The 15,979-nt window shown below is 40.1% G+C and overlaps 1 protein-coding gene and 1 pseudogene across 1 annotated transcript; both read right to left on the bottom strand.

Annotated features, from left to right (window-relative positions):
• Window positions 1-5,597: 5,597 nt before the first annotated feature.
• On the bottom strand, window positions 5,598-8,580 carry LOC141837454 (putative disease resistance RPP13-like protein 1). Its single transcript, XM_074724852.1, is given in 2 exon segments — window positions 5,598-5,748; window positions 5,750-8,580. Coding segments are annotated over 2 exon segments (2,982 nt in total).
• Window positions 8,581-12,516: 3,936 nt separating this feature from the next.
• On the bottom strand, window positions 12,517-15,498 carry LOC141837453 (putative disease resistance RPP13-like protein 1; annotated as a pseudogene).
• Window positions 15,499-15,979: the final 481 nt, after the last annotated feature.

Genomic DNA, 15,979 nt, shown 5'->3' with positions numbered 1-15,979 from the left:
AAATATTGTGGATGAAGTTGGTTTCAAATTGTAATTTAATTAAATTATGTAAATTTTGATTTTAGTATTTTTTATGTTTTAAAATATTTATTTTTCTACTATGAGAAAATAATATGTACAAGAATAAAATTACTGGAATTAGAGTAAGAAAAATAAAATTTAAAAATGTAAAATAAAAAAAATCAGGACTTGGGTTATAAATCATTTTCTAGGGTACTATAATAATTAATTAAAGTGTCATGATCAATTGTACCATAGATAAAGTCAGCTAGTCGCCATCGTTGTTGTTTGTCCCAATCTATTGAGGAGGTGGATGATGTTGCAATCTCTCCTGACTCCTGCATCAATTGAAAAAAATAGAGTTTTGACATTATCCATGCATCCTATCATAGTAAAATTCTGAAATATGAAAATATAAAAATTTATTTATATCAATTACTCAAATGAAAAGAAAAAGAGGGATACAGAAAATGATGTGTTTGAGAGTATAATCGTCAATTTAGATTGAACTCGTCGGATTGATCCATTCCATTAAGTAATTTAGCTGGATTGAATTGAAATTTTATCAATATATTTTAAGATAGGTTTATATAAGTTGACTCGCCTAGGGCCCGCAATCCACATAGGTTCATTTACGGATTGAGAAAGTTTATTTATTTATTTTAAAATTTAAAATTAAAGTAAAAAAATTTAATGAATTAATGGGTTTGATCCGTCTAAATTACAATTCAAACTTAAAAATTATAACTTAAAAAATTTTAACTTGATCAATTTAAACGGTAATCCAAACTTAAAATTTTTAATATTTTAATATTTTTTTTATTTTTTAATAGACTCCATCTTGGTTTGGATTGGGTTAGAGATTTTCTAACCCATCAAGTTTGTGGATTAGTTCATATCGCCTCGTTATATGATAGATTTTTAATAGATTGATCTGTCCCACCATAGATTGATCTGTTTGATAACTCTGAGAGTCTGATTAAATGATCCCATTAGAGCCAAAACCAATATAGCCATAAATTTGTAATTGTAGGTTTATGTTTTTTTGGAAACCCATTGTTTTTTATAATGTTTTGAATATTTGTTTTTATATGTTAATTATGAGGGACAAAATTAAATTTATTTATTTAAAAATATCTAAGAGAGTAATTAAATTTGTCACCTCACTGATAATTTCCACTAAAACAGGGGGAAGATCGTCCCCCTTTGGACTAAATTAATTGAACCTAAAGTCCATTGTTATGGGCACTGACACTGGTTTGTCTATCTCACACACTGGCTCGATCTCTCACTTTACTTATATCTTTTTTGCCTTTATCTTTTATCAATATGCTACGTGTTCCTTCTATGAAAAAAATTTAATTTCTATTGTCCTACTGTGTTACAGTAACGATGTATCTGTTGCCTTTTTTATCCTCTTATTTTCAGGTGAAGGATCTACGAATGGGAGCTCTTCTGCTCACAAGTCCGTGTAATAATGAGATATATGTTTAACCACTCTTCAAGCCCCTCTTGTCTACACCCACTGCCCTCGTCTCTCCCATTGCGTCGTTGCTCCTTTGATATTCTCGCTCTAGTCATCCTTCTTCTAACATTGTTCATCACTTAATCTCTAATAATGTTGTTTCAATTTCGTCTAGTACTTTTTTGAATTTTTATTGCAAATCTTGCAATTTTAATAAGCGTCACAAGCTTCCATTTTTTGATTCCACTCTTATTTCCTCGTCGTCTTTTGAATTAATTTTCTCTGATGTATGGACTTCTCCAGTTCTTTCGTTGGATGGTTACAAATATTATTTAATTTTTATTGATCATTTTTTTAAATATATCTGATTTTATCCACTTAAACATAAATTTAATGTCCTCTTTATTTTCACCAACTACAAAAATTTTATTGAAAAATATTTCAATCAGAAAATTATCTTCCTTTACACTAATAATGGGAGTGAATTTCTTATCTTAAAAACACTCCTACTACAATCTGGAATCTCCCACCTTACTACTCCACCTCATACGCCCGATCGACACAATGGTTTTGTTGAATGATGACATCGACATATTGTCGAAATAGACCTCACTCGTTTACACCAAGCATCTATTCCACTCACTTTTTGCCTTACGCCTTTACTACTGTAACCTATTTAATAAACCATATGTCCAAAGTCAATCTCTCCATGCTCTTATCTTTTGAAAAACTCTTTCATTGTTCTCTTAACCTTCACAAGCTTCGGATATTTGGCTGCTTATGTTATCCTTGGTTACGTCCCTACACCAAGCACAAATTGGACTCTCGTTATTCTGCTTGTGTTTTTCTTAGGTACTCTCTTGCTCAAAGTGTGTACCTTTGCCTTGATATTTTCTCTTCCAAAATCCTTATCTCTCGTCATGTTCATTTTGTTTAGACTATTTTTCCCTATGTCAGTTCTCCCTCTCCTATCTCACTTGAATACTTATCCGATTTTACCTCCTCTAGTATAATCTATCCTATTCCATCCCCACCAGTGGTTACACTCTTGTACACGGATCCCAGTGACTAAACGCACATGCTCCGCCCTCACCTCCGCATGTGCTCTTGAACCACTGTCTCCTGCACCTCTACATGCACCAGATGACCCGCCACCTCCTACACCTCCTAATGTACCAGATGATCCACCACCTCCTATACCTCCCCATGCACCAGATGATCCACTATTGTCCTTATCTTCTGTTCCTCACCCCATGACCACCCGATCCAAAAATCATATCATCAAGCCTAATCCCAAATACTCCCTCATCACCACTACTACCCATGTTGATCATGAACCTACATGTGCCACCATTGCCCTTCAAGACCCACATTGGCGATCCACTATGTTAGCTGAATTTGATGCTCTTCTTCCCAATGACACTGAAATCTTATTCCTCCTCAGTCTACTCAGAATCTCATTGGTTGTAAGTGGGTGTTTCACATCAAACGTCATTCTGATGGGTTTGTTGAATGCTATAAAACTCGTCTTGTTGCAAAAGATTTTCATCAACGTTTGAGATTGATTTTCATGACACCTTCAATCCTGTGGTTAAGTCGGTCACCATTCACACTATCTTGAGCCTTGCTGTGCAGTGTGGTTGGCCCTTGCGACAACTTGACATAAATAATATTTTTCTTCATGGCTCCTTGGATGAAGAGGTTTTTATGGCTCAACCCTCGAGATTTCTTGATCACAACTATCCCACCTATGTTTGCAAGTTAAATAAGGTCATTTATAGTCTTAAGCAAGCACCCCGTGCTTGATTTCAGAAGCTGCGCAGATTTCTCCTTCACCTTGGTTTTTCAAACTCTCAGTCTGATGCTTCCCTATTTATTCTATATCGTCAGGAGCACACCGTATATTTTTGGTATATGTTGATGATTTGATTCTTACAGGTAGTCATGCGCCTCTCATTGATGATATTGTTAAGCAACTTGCATCACAATTTTCTATTAAAGACTTTGGACATCTATCATATTTTCTTGGTGTTGAGGTTCTTCCTTGTTCTCGTGGGCTAATTCTATTTCAACGGCGTTATGCACTTGATCTTCTTACTCGGTTCAACATGCACAATTCAAAGCTTATCCAAACGCCCCTTACCACCACTATTAAGTTATCTCTTCATGATGGCGCTGCTCACACAGATGTCACTCGCTACAAGCAAACTATGGGCAGTCTTCAATACCTGCTTGTCACTCGCCCAAACTTGACCTTTGCTATTAATCGCCTCTCCCAATTCATGCATGCCCCTTCTAAACACCATTGGGGTGCAATCAAGCGTCTGTTTCACTATCTCTATGGTACTCTTGCTTATGGTCTTCATATTCGCTCTGAGACGTCACTATCTCTTCATGACTTTACTCATGCTGATTGGGGTGACAATCCTGATGATCGTTGTTCCACCGAAGCATATGTTATCTTCCTTGACTCCAATCCAATCTCTTGGAGCTTTAAGAAACAAAAATCTATTGTTCAGTCCTTTACAAAAGTTGAATATCGAGTCATTGCATCGAGTGTTGTTGAAATTTGGAATTTGTTCTCTCCTTCGAGAACTGTGTGTTCCCATTTTATCTATACCTGTCATCTATAGTGATAATATTGGAGTCACTTATCTTTGTGCTAATCCAGTTTTTCACTCTCGTATGAAGCATATTGCCTTGGACTACCATTTTGTTCGCAAACTTGTCCAAGGTGCCAAGTTGCGTGTTTCTCATGTCTCGTCGGGAGATCAACTTGCTGATGCTCTCACAAGTCATTATCCAGTGCTCGCCTTCGTAGTTTGTTATTGAAGATCTACATTTCTTCATAACCTTCATCTTGAGGGGACATATTGATTAGATATGAATATATTTGTGAATATTTGATTTGATTTAGTTGTCATCTTTAGTTGATTTTATTCCACGTAAATAATCATCTAAATTAGAAAATTTATTTTTTATTTATCTAAATTTGATGAACATATATAAACTAATTATTATTATTGTGATCAATAATATTTAAATTATTCTGAAAATCTCATAATACTAGCATGGTCTAACAGGAGCATGATGAGTCAAAGGGGGAGCAGAGCCACAGAGTATCACCATTCTACGCTATTACTGCAGTTGTGAGTTCATGAGCTCCTGGGTCTGTTTTCTAAGGCCGCCGTTTTGAATCACCAAGCACTTGTTGAGTAAACACTTTCTTCTTCTGGCAAAGAAGATGAATTTATACATTCTCCCAAGATAAGCATTCACCTTTCAGACTTTCCATATTAACAGCACGGAAGAGCCGGAACTACAGCATTGAGGATATGCTAAGTTCTAATTAAGTTGGTAACAATACCACCAAGAGGTTGGCCTGCAATTATGCTAAGTCCTCTCCTAATGATATGAGATATTAATGAAAATGATGAGCCTTAAAGGGGGTTTAGCCCATACATTGGCCATTGCCATTCCATTATATTTCTTATGTGGAATAAAATACGTTGATACCTTGGGCGGTGTTATCAACCCAATTGTGACTTCTCCCTCCCATCAACTCTTGAAAAACTAGTCCAGTCCCTGGGGCAATGGTGCAACGGTAGGACATCCGGATTATAACTCAGGGACCCGCAGTTCGATCCCTAGCTACGACGTATTTATAAGAATTTTCCTCCAAATGAGGAACGCAATCAAAGGATGCTGGACATCTGGATTGGTCGTCGTATGCGCTTCCCAATTTACCCTGATGGTCGGTGGAAAACTTCCGTGGGACCGGACCGACCACCTCAGAGATGTGCCTACTGGGATTATCATTTTTTTTTGAAAAACTAGTCCAAGTCAATCTCGGTGGCACAATGCCGAATTCCATGCTTTTTCAGGTCAACAAAACCAACCAATCCCAAGTCTTCATGTTTCCATCTTTGCCCTCTTCTTTAGTTTTATTTTTTTTTTTAAAGTTCATTTTGACCTTTTATATAAAATCTATATTGACAAATAAAACAGAATAATATAGGTTTCCTAAGTTATTTCATGTATCAAATAAAATTTTAATTTAAATTACAAGTACAATAACATTTAATTTAAATGTTAATTGCGCAAAAACTAACCTAAGAACTTGAACTGGAGCTCAAACGGTGTCTACTTGTCGATTTTGCTGAATGATGATTTCATCTGCCTTCACTATGATGACCGTACGGGAAGGCAGCACACTGTTCTTCTCGTCCCTTTCCCTGTTGATACGATCCAAGAGCCAATGTGGGAGCTCAGTCGAGTCCCGTCAAGATCAAATCAGGGCAATCATCCATTTCCATAGTCTCTCGCCTTTTGAATTCGACCTCACTCAACTGATCGCTGATAGAAACGAAGATTTTCTTCAGTCTGGCGGCGCTGTAGATGCTCTCCGGAAGACCTCTGAGCTTTGGGCAGTCCGCAAATGTGCACTGCTTCAATCTGGGAAACAGCTTCGGGCTTCTTTCTTGATTTTCTCCGACCTTCTCGGACGCAGCGTTCAACGTCCACTCTTCCCAATTTGGCATGTCTAAGAAGTGCAGGACCTCGAGTCTCGGAAATGCCACGGCTTGAGGGGAACCGGCGCCGAGAAACTCAGGCCCGACCTTCCTTACAGCCGATGCTCCTTTGATCTCCAGGAATTTCAGCCGAGGCAGCTGCCCCAGCGGCGGGAGCTCAGTGCAGCAGGGGAAATCGTGGAGCGTCAGGAATTCGAGGTGAGGAAAGGAAGCCCCCGCTGACGTCGACATCATCCAGTTGGGAAATCGCCGGCCCGGGAAGTTGTAGAGACGAAGATCCTCCAGGCTCGACGGAGGAAGCAGTCCGCTGCATGTCTTCTCAGCTGCTTCTTTTTCGCCGTCATCTCCATTCGTCCATGACAAATACAGATGCCTGAGCAGTGGTTTGTTCGCCAGCACCGAGGCTCCGGCCATTGTTGCCCTTTCCAGCTTATCAAGGCTCAGAAATCTGAGGTTGGATAGAGACTGCAGCTCTTCCAAGTCACATCCGTCGTCAGCGTTGCTCGGCGAATCACCATGGCCGACGACGAATCCTTCGATGTGATTAAGGTTGGTCAACCTTCCCATTCCTCTGGGCAAATGAGTCAACGGTGTTCCTCCAACTCCCAGACACCTGAGCATACCCAAGCTCGTGACGGCCTTTGGAAGGCTGCGTAGCGACATGCACTCGTTGATGCTCAAAGTCAGTAGGTTCGCAAGGCGCCCTATGGATTCAGGTAACTCATTTATCATCGTTCGGTCAAGGTCCAAGAATCTCAGAAGCAACAGATTCATGAAAATGAAATCTGGAAGACGTTCAATCTGCGTATCGCACACAATCAGCACTCGAAGATTCTTTAATGCTGGAGGTGCAGGAGGTGCAGCTGCCACGTCCTCGATTGTCTTTGTTCCACAGCTACCGGAAAGTCGCAAAACTCTCAAACTCTTCTGCTCCAGAACTGCACCAGGAAGTCTGTCTTCGTCTCCATTGCTTGACATCCACAATCGACGAATCTTTGTTAATGGGTTTGGATTTGTGTCTGCAACTCGGTCATCACTGATTACAAGTGCTTCATCTCCGATCAAATTAGTACCGAGAGCTCGCAAAAGGTCATGCATGGAGTAGTGAATCTCGTCTGCATAATCTGGATCGAGCTGAAGAAGATTTCTCATAACTAGTTCTTTGTAATAATCCTCTGCCACCTCTTCCATCAGTTCACCATTTGGCACGTGGATCAAGCCTTCAGCAATCCAAAGCCGGCCGAGGTCAGGACTGGTCCATAGGCCAACGTAGGAAGCGCAACAAAGGAAACACTGCTTGAGAACGGATGGCAAATCCTCATAGCTTAAGTATAAAGCTCTTGGCAGTTCATCCTCATTGTCTCTCATTCTCATTCTCCATAGATCACTTTCCAGGACTCTTTCCCATTCTCTCCTTGTCCTTTTCTTGGAAATCAGCATTCCTGCGATCGCCTTGATTGCCAAAGGAAGCCCATCGCATTTGCTAACGATTTTAGCTGCAATTTCATCCAGTTCAGGGTTCTCGTTCTCCTCGTCCTCGAATACGACCTTGTGAAACAATTCCAATCCATCATCTTCGTTCATCTTCTGAACATGGTGGATGTGACCGGCTCTAATGTCTTTCATCACCTTTTCATGCCTACCGGTGACTAAGATTATGCCACTGGACTTTGCATTTAGAATGGGATTCCTCAGCACATCTTTCCACACATTTACACTCCAAACATCATCAAGTACGATGAAGAATCTGTTGACCAGAGCACCGGCAACATTGGATTCAAGTTCTTCTATGCTTTGACCTCCATCATCACTCCCTTTTGCTTGCTTCAGCATTTTCTTGAGTAGCTCTATTTCCGTGTAATTCTTGGACACCTTGATCCATATGCATGTTAGAAAATCATTCTTGATTCGTTCATCATGAAAAATTTTATGAGCCAGAGTGGTCTTGCCCATCCCACCCATGCCAACGATCCCAAACACATGGTTCTGTTTATGATCATGCTTGAGTATCATGCTAATAAGAGTCTGTGCAGCATCTTCTATCCCTGCCCCTACGATGTCAGCCTTAACCTCCAAAGAAGTGGTCGGGCGAGATCTTATTTGATGCTCTTGTGGACATTGACGGCTGGCTAAGGACCCTAAGCTTGCTATTATTTTGTGATCATCTTTAATCTCTTTCAGTCTATCATTAAGTCTTTCAAAACTCACAGCAATTTCATGACGGGACTTGGTGCACGCAAAGCAAGAAGCAAGAAGAGCGAAGGGAGAGCTTACTGCAGACGAAGAAGAAGATGAGGACGGTCGAATGCTCAGTAACTTGTCGCCGGCTGGAAGCGTGCAGAGATCAATGATGTCTTCGGCGTCGTACACTATTTCTTTCAGGTCCGTCAGCCAAGCATTCACGCCAGCGTCTTGATGCCTCTTCTGCTCGGCATCCTGAAGGAAGGGACTGAGCCTTTGCAATCTCCTCTGGAACCTTTTGATCTCCTCCTTCACACCGAGCACTTTGCAGATCTCTCCCTCAACGAAATCTGCTAGTTTTTTGAGGTATCTGGTGACAAGGAAGTCGGGGATCATCGCCATTTGTGGAGGCTGAAAAGAAGCAAAAATATTGATGGGAGTTTTGTGAGGTATCTTAGTGGCGGAATCAGGAATTTTGTAACCTCCGGACTAATCCCAACGGATCGAAAGTCCCCCAGCTATTTTCCTCTTTTATATATAATTTTTATTTTTTCTATAGTAAATTTAAATTATAATTTCATTTTAATTTTTTTTACCCCGGGCTAGAGCCCAGTTAGATTAATACCGGCTCCGCCTGGCCGTATCGTATCTATCTAGTGAAAAAGGAAGTCTGGTAGCATCCTCATTTGAGGAGAAGAGGTAAATAATTGATGGATGGTCTTCAGATTCAGAGCCTTCACATGGACAATTAATGGGTTGTCTGTCTGTCATCTTAGTTGGCATGATATGACTTGACGGCATTGTCTCTGAGACATAGTTGAGTTGGTTACGACGTAGCAGACTGCAGAAGAGGGCAAAGGTTCGAATCTTGACGACCAGGTAATACCCTCCTGCATCATGATCAACTGCAAATTTACCTCCTCACAGATGGTCGTGGAACCGAATATGTCCACATTTTTACAGAAGACTTGACGGCATCGTAGTTGGCATGATAATGACTTGATGGCAGCGTGCTGCGCACGGGGCACCCAAAAAAATAAAAAATGTGTTTGCATGCATTAGAGTAATTAAAATGTAGCCCATCAATCTAATTACTAATACTCGCCCTTCTAATACCTGTCCCTTCTTCTGCAAAAAAAAAAAAAAAAAAAAAAAAAAAAATATAGAATATGTCTATCTTAACGGTTTCACGTTCTAATACCTGTCCCGATTTCTGCCCTTGGCACGACAATATCAGCGATTGTTGTACAACTCCGTTCTCTCATAATTATTATAACTAGAGCCTTTGCTTTACTTCTGTTAGCAACCGACTCCTCTTTTTTGACGCATAATAACTCGGTTGAACTCCATTAGATATTTAATGGGCGTATTATAGTGATTCAGACTTAACTTTACTTTTATTGAACTCGATTGAAGAGCTTGAAATACTACCGAGCTCTTCATGAATGTTGTTGAGTTCTTACTATCGAGCTCTTGATGAAAATTGCCAAGCTCTCACTGAATATCCACGAACTCCTGTTGAGTTTGACCTACCTTAAATATAACTGTAGGATTTTAACTAACTTAAGTCTCTGTTGACTAAGTAACACTTATGAAATCATAACAATTATAATATAAATATTATTGAACAGATCAAGTCACTTGATTGATTCAGAATTTAAATTGAAAATTAACAGGTAAAAAATCAAAATCGACGACCAAAATTGTATTTGATGGCGATAGCATAATTTTAGAAATGAGACACCCTTTTAATAAAAAATTAAAAAGACCGAATGTGAGATGCCCAAAAAGTTGAGCTTAGTGTTGCATTTTTTTTCTCCTTGATTAAAATTACATGGCAAGAACTGGAGGTGTAAAATATGGACCTCAGTAGATGCGAGAGGAAGTAAGGCAAATAAAAGAAATGGACAAAGAGAGATTAAATATCACACGAGTTGTGATAAAATGACATAGATGGCATAGTGTTCATCATCATATCACAGTAATTGTAACGTAGTAATAGTCATAAGCTTCAAGTGCATTATACGGCACGCTAAGATATCTGAAAAGGGGCCAAGAGTTTACGGGAGTTTATTGTTACATCCTAGGAATTTGAAAAGGAACCATGGCTTCTGTCAAATCCTCCCTCATTACGAGTTGTAAGAGGTCTGATACGCCATGCTACACTGATAGACACCTTCAACAAACTTCAACAACCATTATTCCATAGATGCAGGCTCCATGCACAGACTTAGAGTGATCAGCGTTTGCGGCTTCACCGGCATAGTACGAATTATCAACGGGATTACAGAGTCTCTCGTACAAATCGCTAGGTCTCCTAACTAAATCGCAAGAATAGATCCCAAGAGAATCTAGATCAGCACCCAACACGAAACCAAATGTTGTATCTATCAGTAATGGACCAAAGTTCAGTTATGATATTTGGTGAATTAAATTATCGAGAGACACATAAGATGAAAGTGAAGTAACAAAACAGATGCCCCCGGGGCATAGATGAGTTGGTTACGACGCAGCATGATCGTGTGGGACCGCTAAGGTGGCGGATCCACCTTTCTTGCAGAAGAAGTAACAAAACAGATATGTTGCATCTGATACCATCTTCCTTAATCGTAACATCACATAATCAACAACTTGTTTATCAGAAAGTTTCTTTATATCATAAGCAAATCTTCTAGCAATCATGTATGTTGAAATTACTATCAAATTTCATATTAGAAATATATGAAAAATATCATAAATTTATAAGATAGAAATATCTTCATTGGTACAAAATCTTTCAAGTATAGTTATAAAACATAACCATGAAAGTTTAGTTTTAAAATAGACAAATCCATCCATTGTAATAATTGATATTAGAATCATAATTTATGTGAAGCCTCTCAAAAAAAATAAAAGAGACGGAGGAGATTTGATCGTAAGGATAATGATAAGGGCTTTTATGTGAAGCCTCTTCTTGTTGTTCCGTAGCAAAAGCAACACCTCTTTCCCTCTCTTTATCCTCCTCTCACTATCTTCTTATTATCCCTCTTCCTATTCTTTCAGCTAATGTTTTCTCCTCCTCCCCTCCACTCCTTCCCCCCCCCCCCCCCCCCCCCCCCCCCCCCCCTTTCAACAACAATTGTTTTGCAACGGTCTTTCCTCCCTGACTGTTATTTGTTTTTAGCTATCTTCTAACAACATATTTTTCTTTCTTTCCTCTGCTCTAATAAATTCTAGCCACAAGAATTGAAATCGTGACTTTTCTTCTTTTCAAAATCACCAAGTTCGATGTCCTCTGTTAAGACTCATGCGAGCTAAAGGGAGGTGAATAGGTCTGATTGCTTCTTATTCTGATCTCGTGCTCGTCGTTTAAATACACAGTAGAATTTTTGAATTAAACTTGACGTCACGTGCACAACTCTTAGGTTTTACTTGGTATCCACCTTTTTGAGATGACTAATCCAAGACTCTACTCCTAGGGATCTCTCTCAACTATAAATTTCTCCTTTTTTAATATCTTCCCGCGGAGATGAAGAAACCTCTTATAAGCTATTCTTACATTAAATATAAGCAAATACAAATATATAAATGAAATAAAAAGAAATCATTTTCTGTTGCTTATATGTTATTATTCTGCTATTAAAATGATATCATCTTCTACTCTTTGATCTTTCTCCTGCAGTACCCAATTCATCTATATTTAATAAATATATAAAATAAATAAATTTAAATATTAATAAATTTAGTTCTTAACGTAATTATGAATAAATTTATCAATTAACTTATATAAACTTTAATTATAAATTTATTTTTTAAAATTTTTTTAATTAAGTAGATAAAAATATATAATAATTTGTAAATTCTTATAATTTTAAATTATTTATAATATACTACAAGTAGTTTTTGGTTAAGTTAAATGAGAAATATATATATATATATATATATATATATATATAAAGAAAAGGTCCTATAAGGAAAAGCTAAAATTAAAGGGTGTTTTATAGAAAAGTTATCACAAAATTGATCAAGGGTTCGTGAATAACTTAGGTATTCGGTATAACATATTAATTTTCGTTCAATAGTAGAAAGAACAAAAGCAAATTTGATTTTTTTAACATTCATAAACAATTTATAAATAAATTAACTTATTATAAAATTTAATTATAAATTCATTTTTTTATTAAGTACATAAAAAATATATAAATTATTTATAATATGCTACAAGTAAAACAGAATAATATACGTTTGGTATGTTATTTCATGTATCAAATAAAAATTTAATTTAAATTACAAGTACAATAACATTTAATTTAAATGTTAATTGCGCAAAAAGTAACCAAAGAGCTTGAACACTCGAGCTCAAACGGTGTCTACTTGTCGATTTTGCTGAATGATGATTTCATCTGCCTTCACTACGATGACCGTACGGGAAGGCAGCTCACTGTTCTTCTTGTCCCTTTCCCTGTTGATACGATCCAAAAGCCAGTGTGGGAGCTCAGTCGAGTCCCGTTCCAAGATCAAATCAGGGCAATCGTCCATTTCCATAGTCTCTCGCTTTCTGAATTCAACCTCACTCAACTGATCGCTGGCAGAAATGAATGACGCCCTTCAGTCTGGCGGCGCAGTAGATGCTCTCCGGAAGACCTCTGAGCTTTGGGCAGCCTATAAATGCGCAGCTGCTTCAATCTTGGAAACAGCTTCAGGCTTCTTTCTTGCTTTTGTCCGACCTCCTCGGACGCAGCGTTCAACGTCCACTCTTCCCAATTTGGCATATCTAAGAATTGCAGCAACTCGAGCCTCGGGAATGCCACGGCTTGAGGGGAACCGGCGCCGAGAAACTCAGTCCCGACCTTTCTTACCGCCGACGCTCCTTTGATCATCAGGAATTTCAGCCGAGGCAGCTGCCCCAGCGGCGGGAGCTCCGTGCAGCAGGGGAAATCGAAGAGCCTTAAGAATTCGAGGTGAGGAAAGGAAGCCCCCGCCGACGTCGACATCATCCAGTTGGGAAATCGCCGGCCCGGGAAGTTCTGGAGAGACAAAGATCCTCCAGGCTCGACGGAGGAAGCAGTCCGCTGCATGTCTTCTCAGCCGCTTCTTTTTCGCCGTCATCTCCCTGTTCTCGATTTGTCCATGACAAAGACAGATGCCTGAGCAGTGGTTTGTTCGCCAGCACCGAGGCTCCGGCCATTGTTGCCCTTTCCAGCTTATCAACGCTCAGAAATCTGAGCTTGGATAGAGACTGCAGCTCTTCCAAGTCACATCCGTCGTCCGCGTTGCTCGGCGAATCACCATGGCCGACGACGAATCCTTCGATGTGATTAAGGTTGGTCAACCTTCCCATTCCTCTGGGCAAATGAGTCAACGGTGTTTCTTCAACTCGCAGACACCTGAGCATACCCAAGCTCGTGACGGCCTTAGGAAGGCTGCGCAGCGAGTTGCACCCAGCGATGTTCAAAGTCTGCAGGTTCGCAAGGCGCCCTATGGATTCAGGTATCTCATGTATCATCGTCCGATCAAGGTCCAAGTATCTCAGAAGCAACAGATTCATGAAAATGAAATCTGGAAGACGTTCAATCTGCGTATCGCACACATCCAGCACTCGAAGATTCTTTAATGCTGGGAGTGCAGCTGCCTCGTCCTCGATTGTCTTTGTTCCACAGCTACCAGAAAGTCGCAAGACTCTCAAACTCTTCTGCTCCAGAACTGCACCAGGAAGTCTTAGTGCGTCTCCTTTGCTTGACATCCACAGTCGACGAATCTTTGTTAATGGGTTTGGGTTCGTGTCTGCAACTCGGCCATCACTGATTACAAGTGCTTCATCTCCGATCAAATTAGTACCGAGAGCTCGCAAAAGGTCGTGCATGGAGTAGATAGTCTCGTCTACATATCTTGGATCGAGCTGAAGAAGATTTCTCATAACTAGTTCTTTGTAATAATCCTCGGCCACCTCTTCCATCAGTTCACCATTTGGCACGTGGATCAAGCCTTCAGCAATCCAAAGCCGGACGAGGTCAGCTCTAAATGATATGTCAATGTAAGAAGCACAACAGAGGAAACACTGCTTGAGAACGGATGACAAATCCTCATAGCTCAAGTACAAAGCTCTTGGCAGTTCATCCTCATTGTCTCTCATTCTCCATAGATCACTTTCCAGGACTCTTTCCCACTCTCTCCTGGTCCTTTTCTTCGAAATCAGCATTCCTGCGATCGCCTTGATTGCCAAAGGAAGCCCATCGCATTTTCTAACGATTTTAGCTGCCATTTCATCCAGTTCAGGGTTCTCGTTCTCCTCGTCCTCGAATACGACCTTGTGAAACAATTCCAATCCATCATCTTCGTTCATCCTCTGAACATGGTGGATGTGACCGGCTCTCATGTCCTTCATCACCTTTTCATGTCTACCAGTGACTAAGATTATGCCATTGGACTTTGCATTTAGAATGGGATTCCTCAGCACATCTGTCCACACATTTACACTCCAAACATCATCAAGCACGATGAAGAATCTGTTAACCAGAGCACCAACAAGTTTGGATTCAAGTTCTTCTATGCTTTGACCTCCATCATCACTCCCTTTTGCTTGCTTCAGCATTTTCTTGAGTAGCTCTATCTCCGTGTAATTCTTGGACACATGTATCCATATACATGTTGGAAAATCATTCTTGATTCGTTCGTCATGAAAAATTTTATGAGCCAGAGTGGTCTTGCCCATCCCACCCATGCCAACGATCCCAAACACACCATTCTGTTTATGATCATGCTTGAGTATCATGCTAATGAGAGTCTGTGCAGCATCTTCGATCTCTGCCCCTACGATGTCAGCCTTAACCTCCAAAGAAGTGGTCGGGCGAGATCTTATTTGATGATCTTGCGGCCATTGACGGCTTGTTAAGAGCCCTAATCTTGCTGTTATTTTGCCATCATCGTTAATCTCTTTCAGTCTATCATTAAGTCTTTCAAAACTCACAGCAATCTCATGACGGGACTTGGTGCACGCAAAGCAAGAAGCAAGAAGAGCGAAGGGAGAGCTTACTGCAGACGAAGAAGAAGATGAGACGGTTGAATGCTCAGTAACTTGTCGCCACCTGGAAGCGTGCAGAGATCGATGATGTCTTCGGCGTCGTAGACTATTTCTTTCAGGTCCCTCAGCCAAGCATTCACGCGAGCATCTTGATGCCTCTTCTGCTCGGCATCCTGAAGGAAGGGGCTGAGCCTTTCCAATCTCCTTTGGAACCTTTTGATCTCCTCCTTCACACCGAGCACTTTGCAGATCTCTCCCTCAACGAAATCTGCTAGTTTTGTGAGGTATCTAGTGACAAGGAAGTCGGGGATCATCGCCATTTGTGGAGGCTGAAAGGAGGCAAACAATTGATGGAATTTTGTGAGGTATCTAGTAGTGAGAAAGGAAGTCTGGGAGCATGGTCATTTGTGGAGACTGGAAGGAGGCAAATAAATAATTGATGGATGCTCTTCAGATTCAGAGCCTTCACATGGAGAATTCGTGGCTTCTCTGTCTGTCATCCTCCTAGTTGACTTGCCGGCATCGTGCTGCGCACGGCAAAAAAATAAAAAATGTGTTTGCATGCGTAAGAGTAATTAAAATGTAGCCCATCAATCTAATACTCGGACCGACGGCTCTAGAGTGTCGGTTGGATTTTATAAATCCGTTTCCTTCAGTTGTGTCAGTCGACCACCTTGCTTCCATGATGAAGTAGATTACGAAGATTAAAATGGGTCAAGTCACATCCTGATGTGACCCTTTTCGATATTCAAATTAAATTCGAAATAGTAGAACGGAGAAAATAATCAAAATAGAGATGTT

Source organism: Curcuma longa, chromosome 11, assembly GCF_044706935.1.
Source record: "Curcuma longa cultivar G26 ecotype Majalengka, Jawa Barat chromosome 11, ITB_CL_G26_1.1, whole genome shotgun sequence".
NCBI lineage: Eukaryota > Viridiplantae > Streptophyta > Magnoliopsida > Zingiberales > Zingiberaceae > Curcuma > Curcuma longa.
This window is presented reverse-complemented; position numbering and strand designations above follow the sequence as displayed.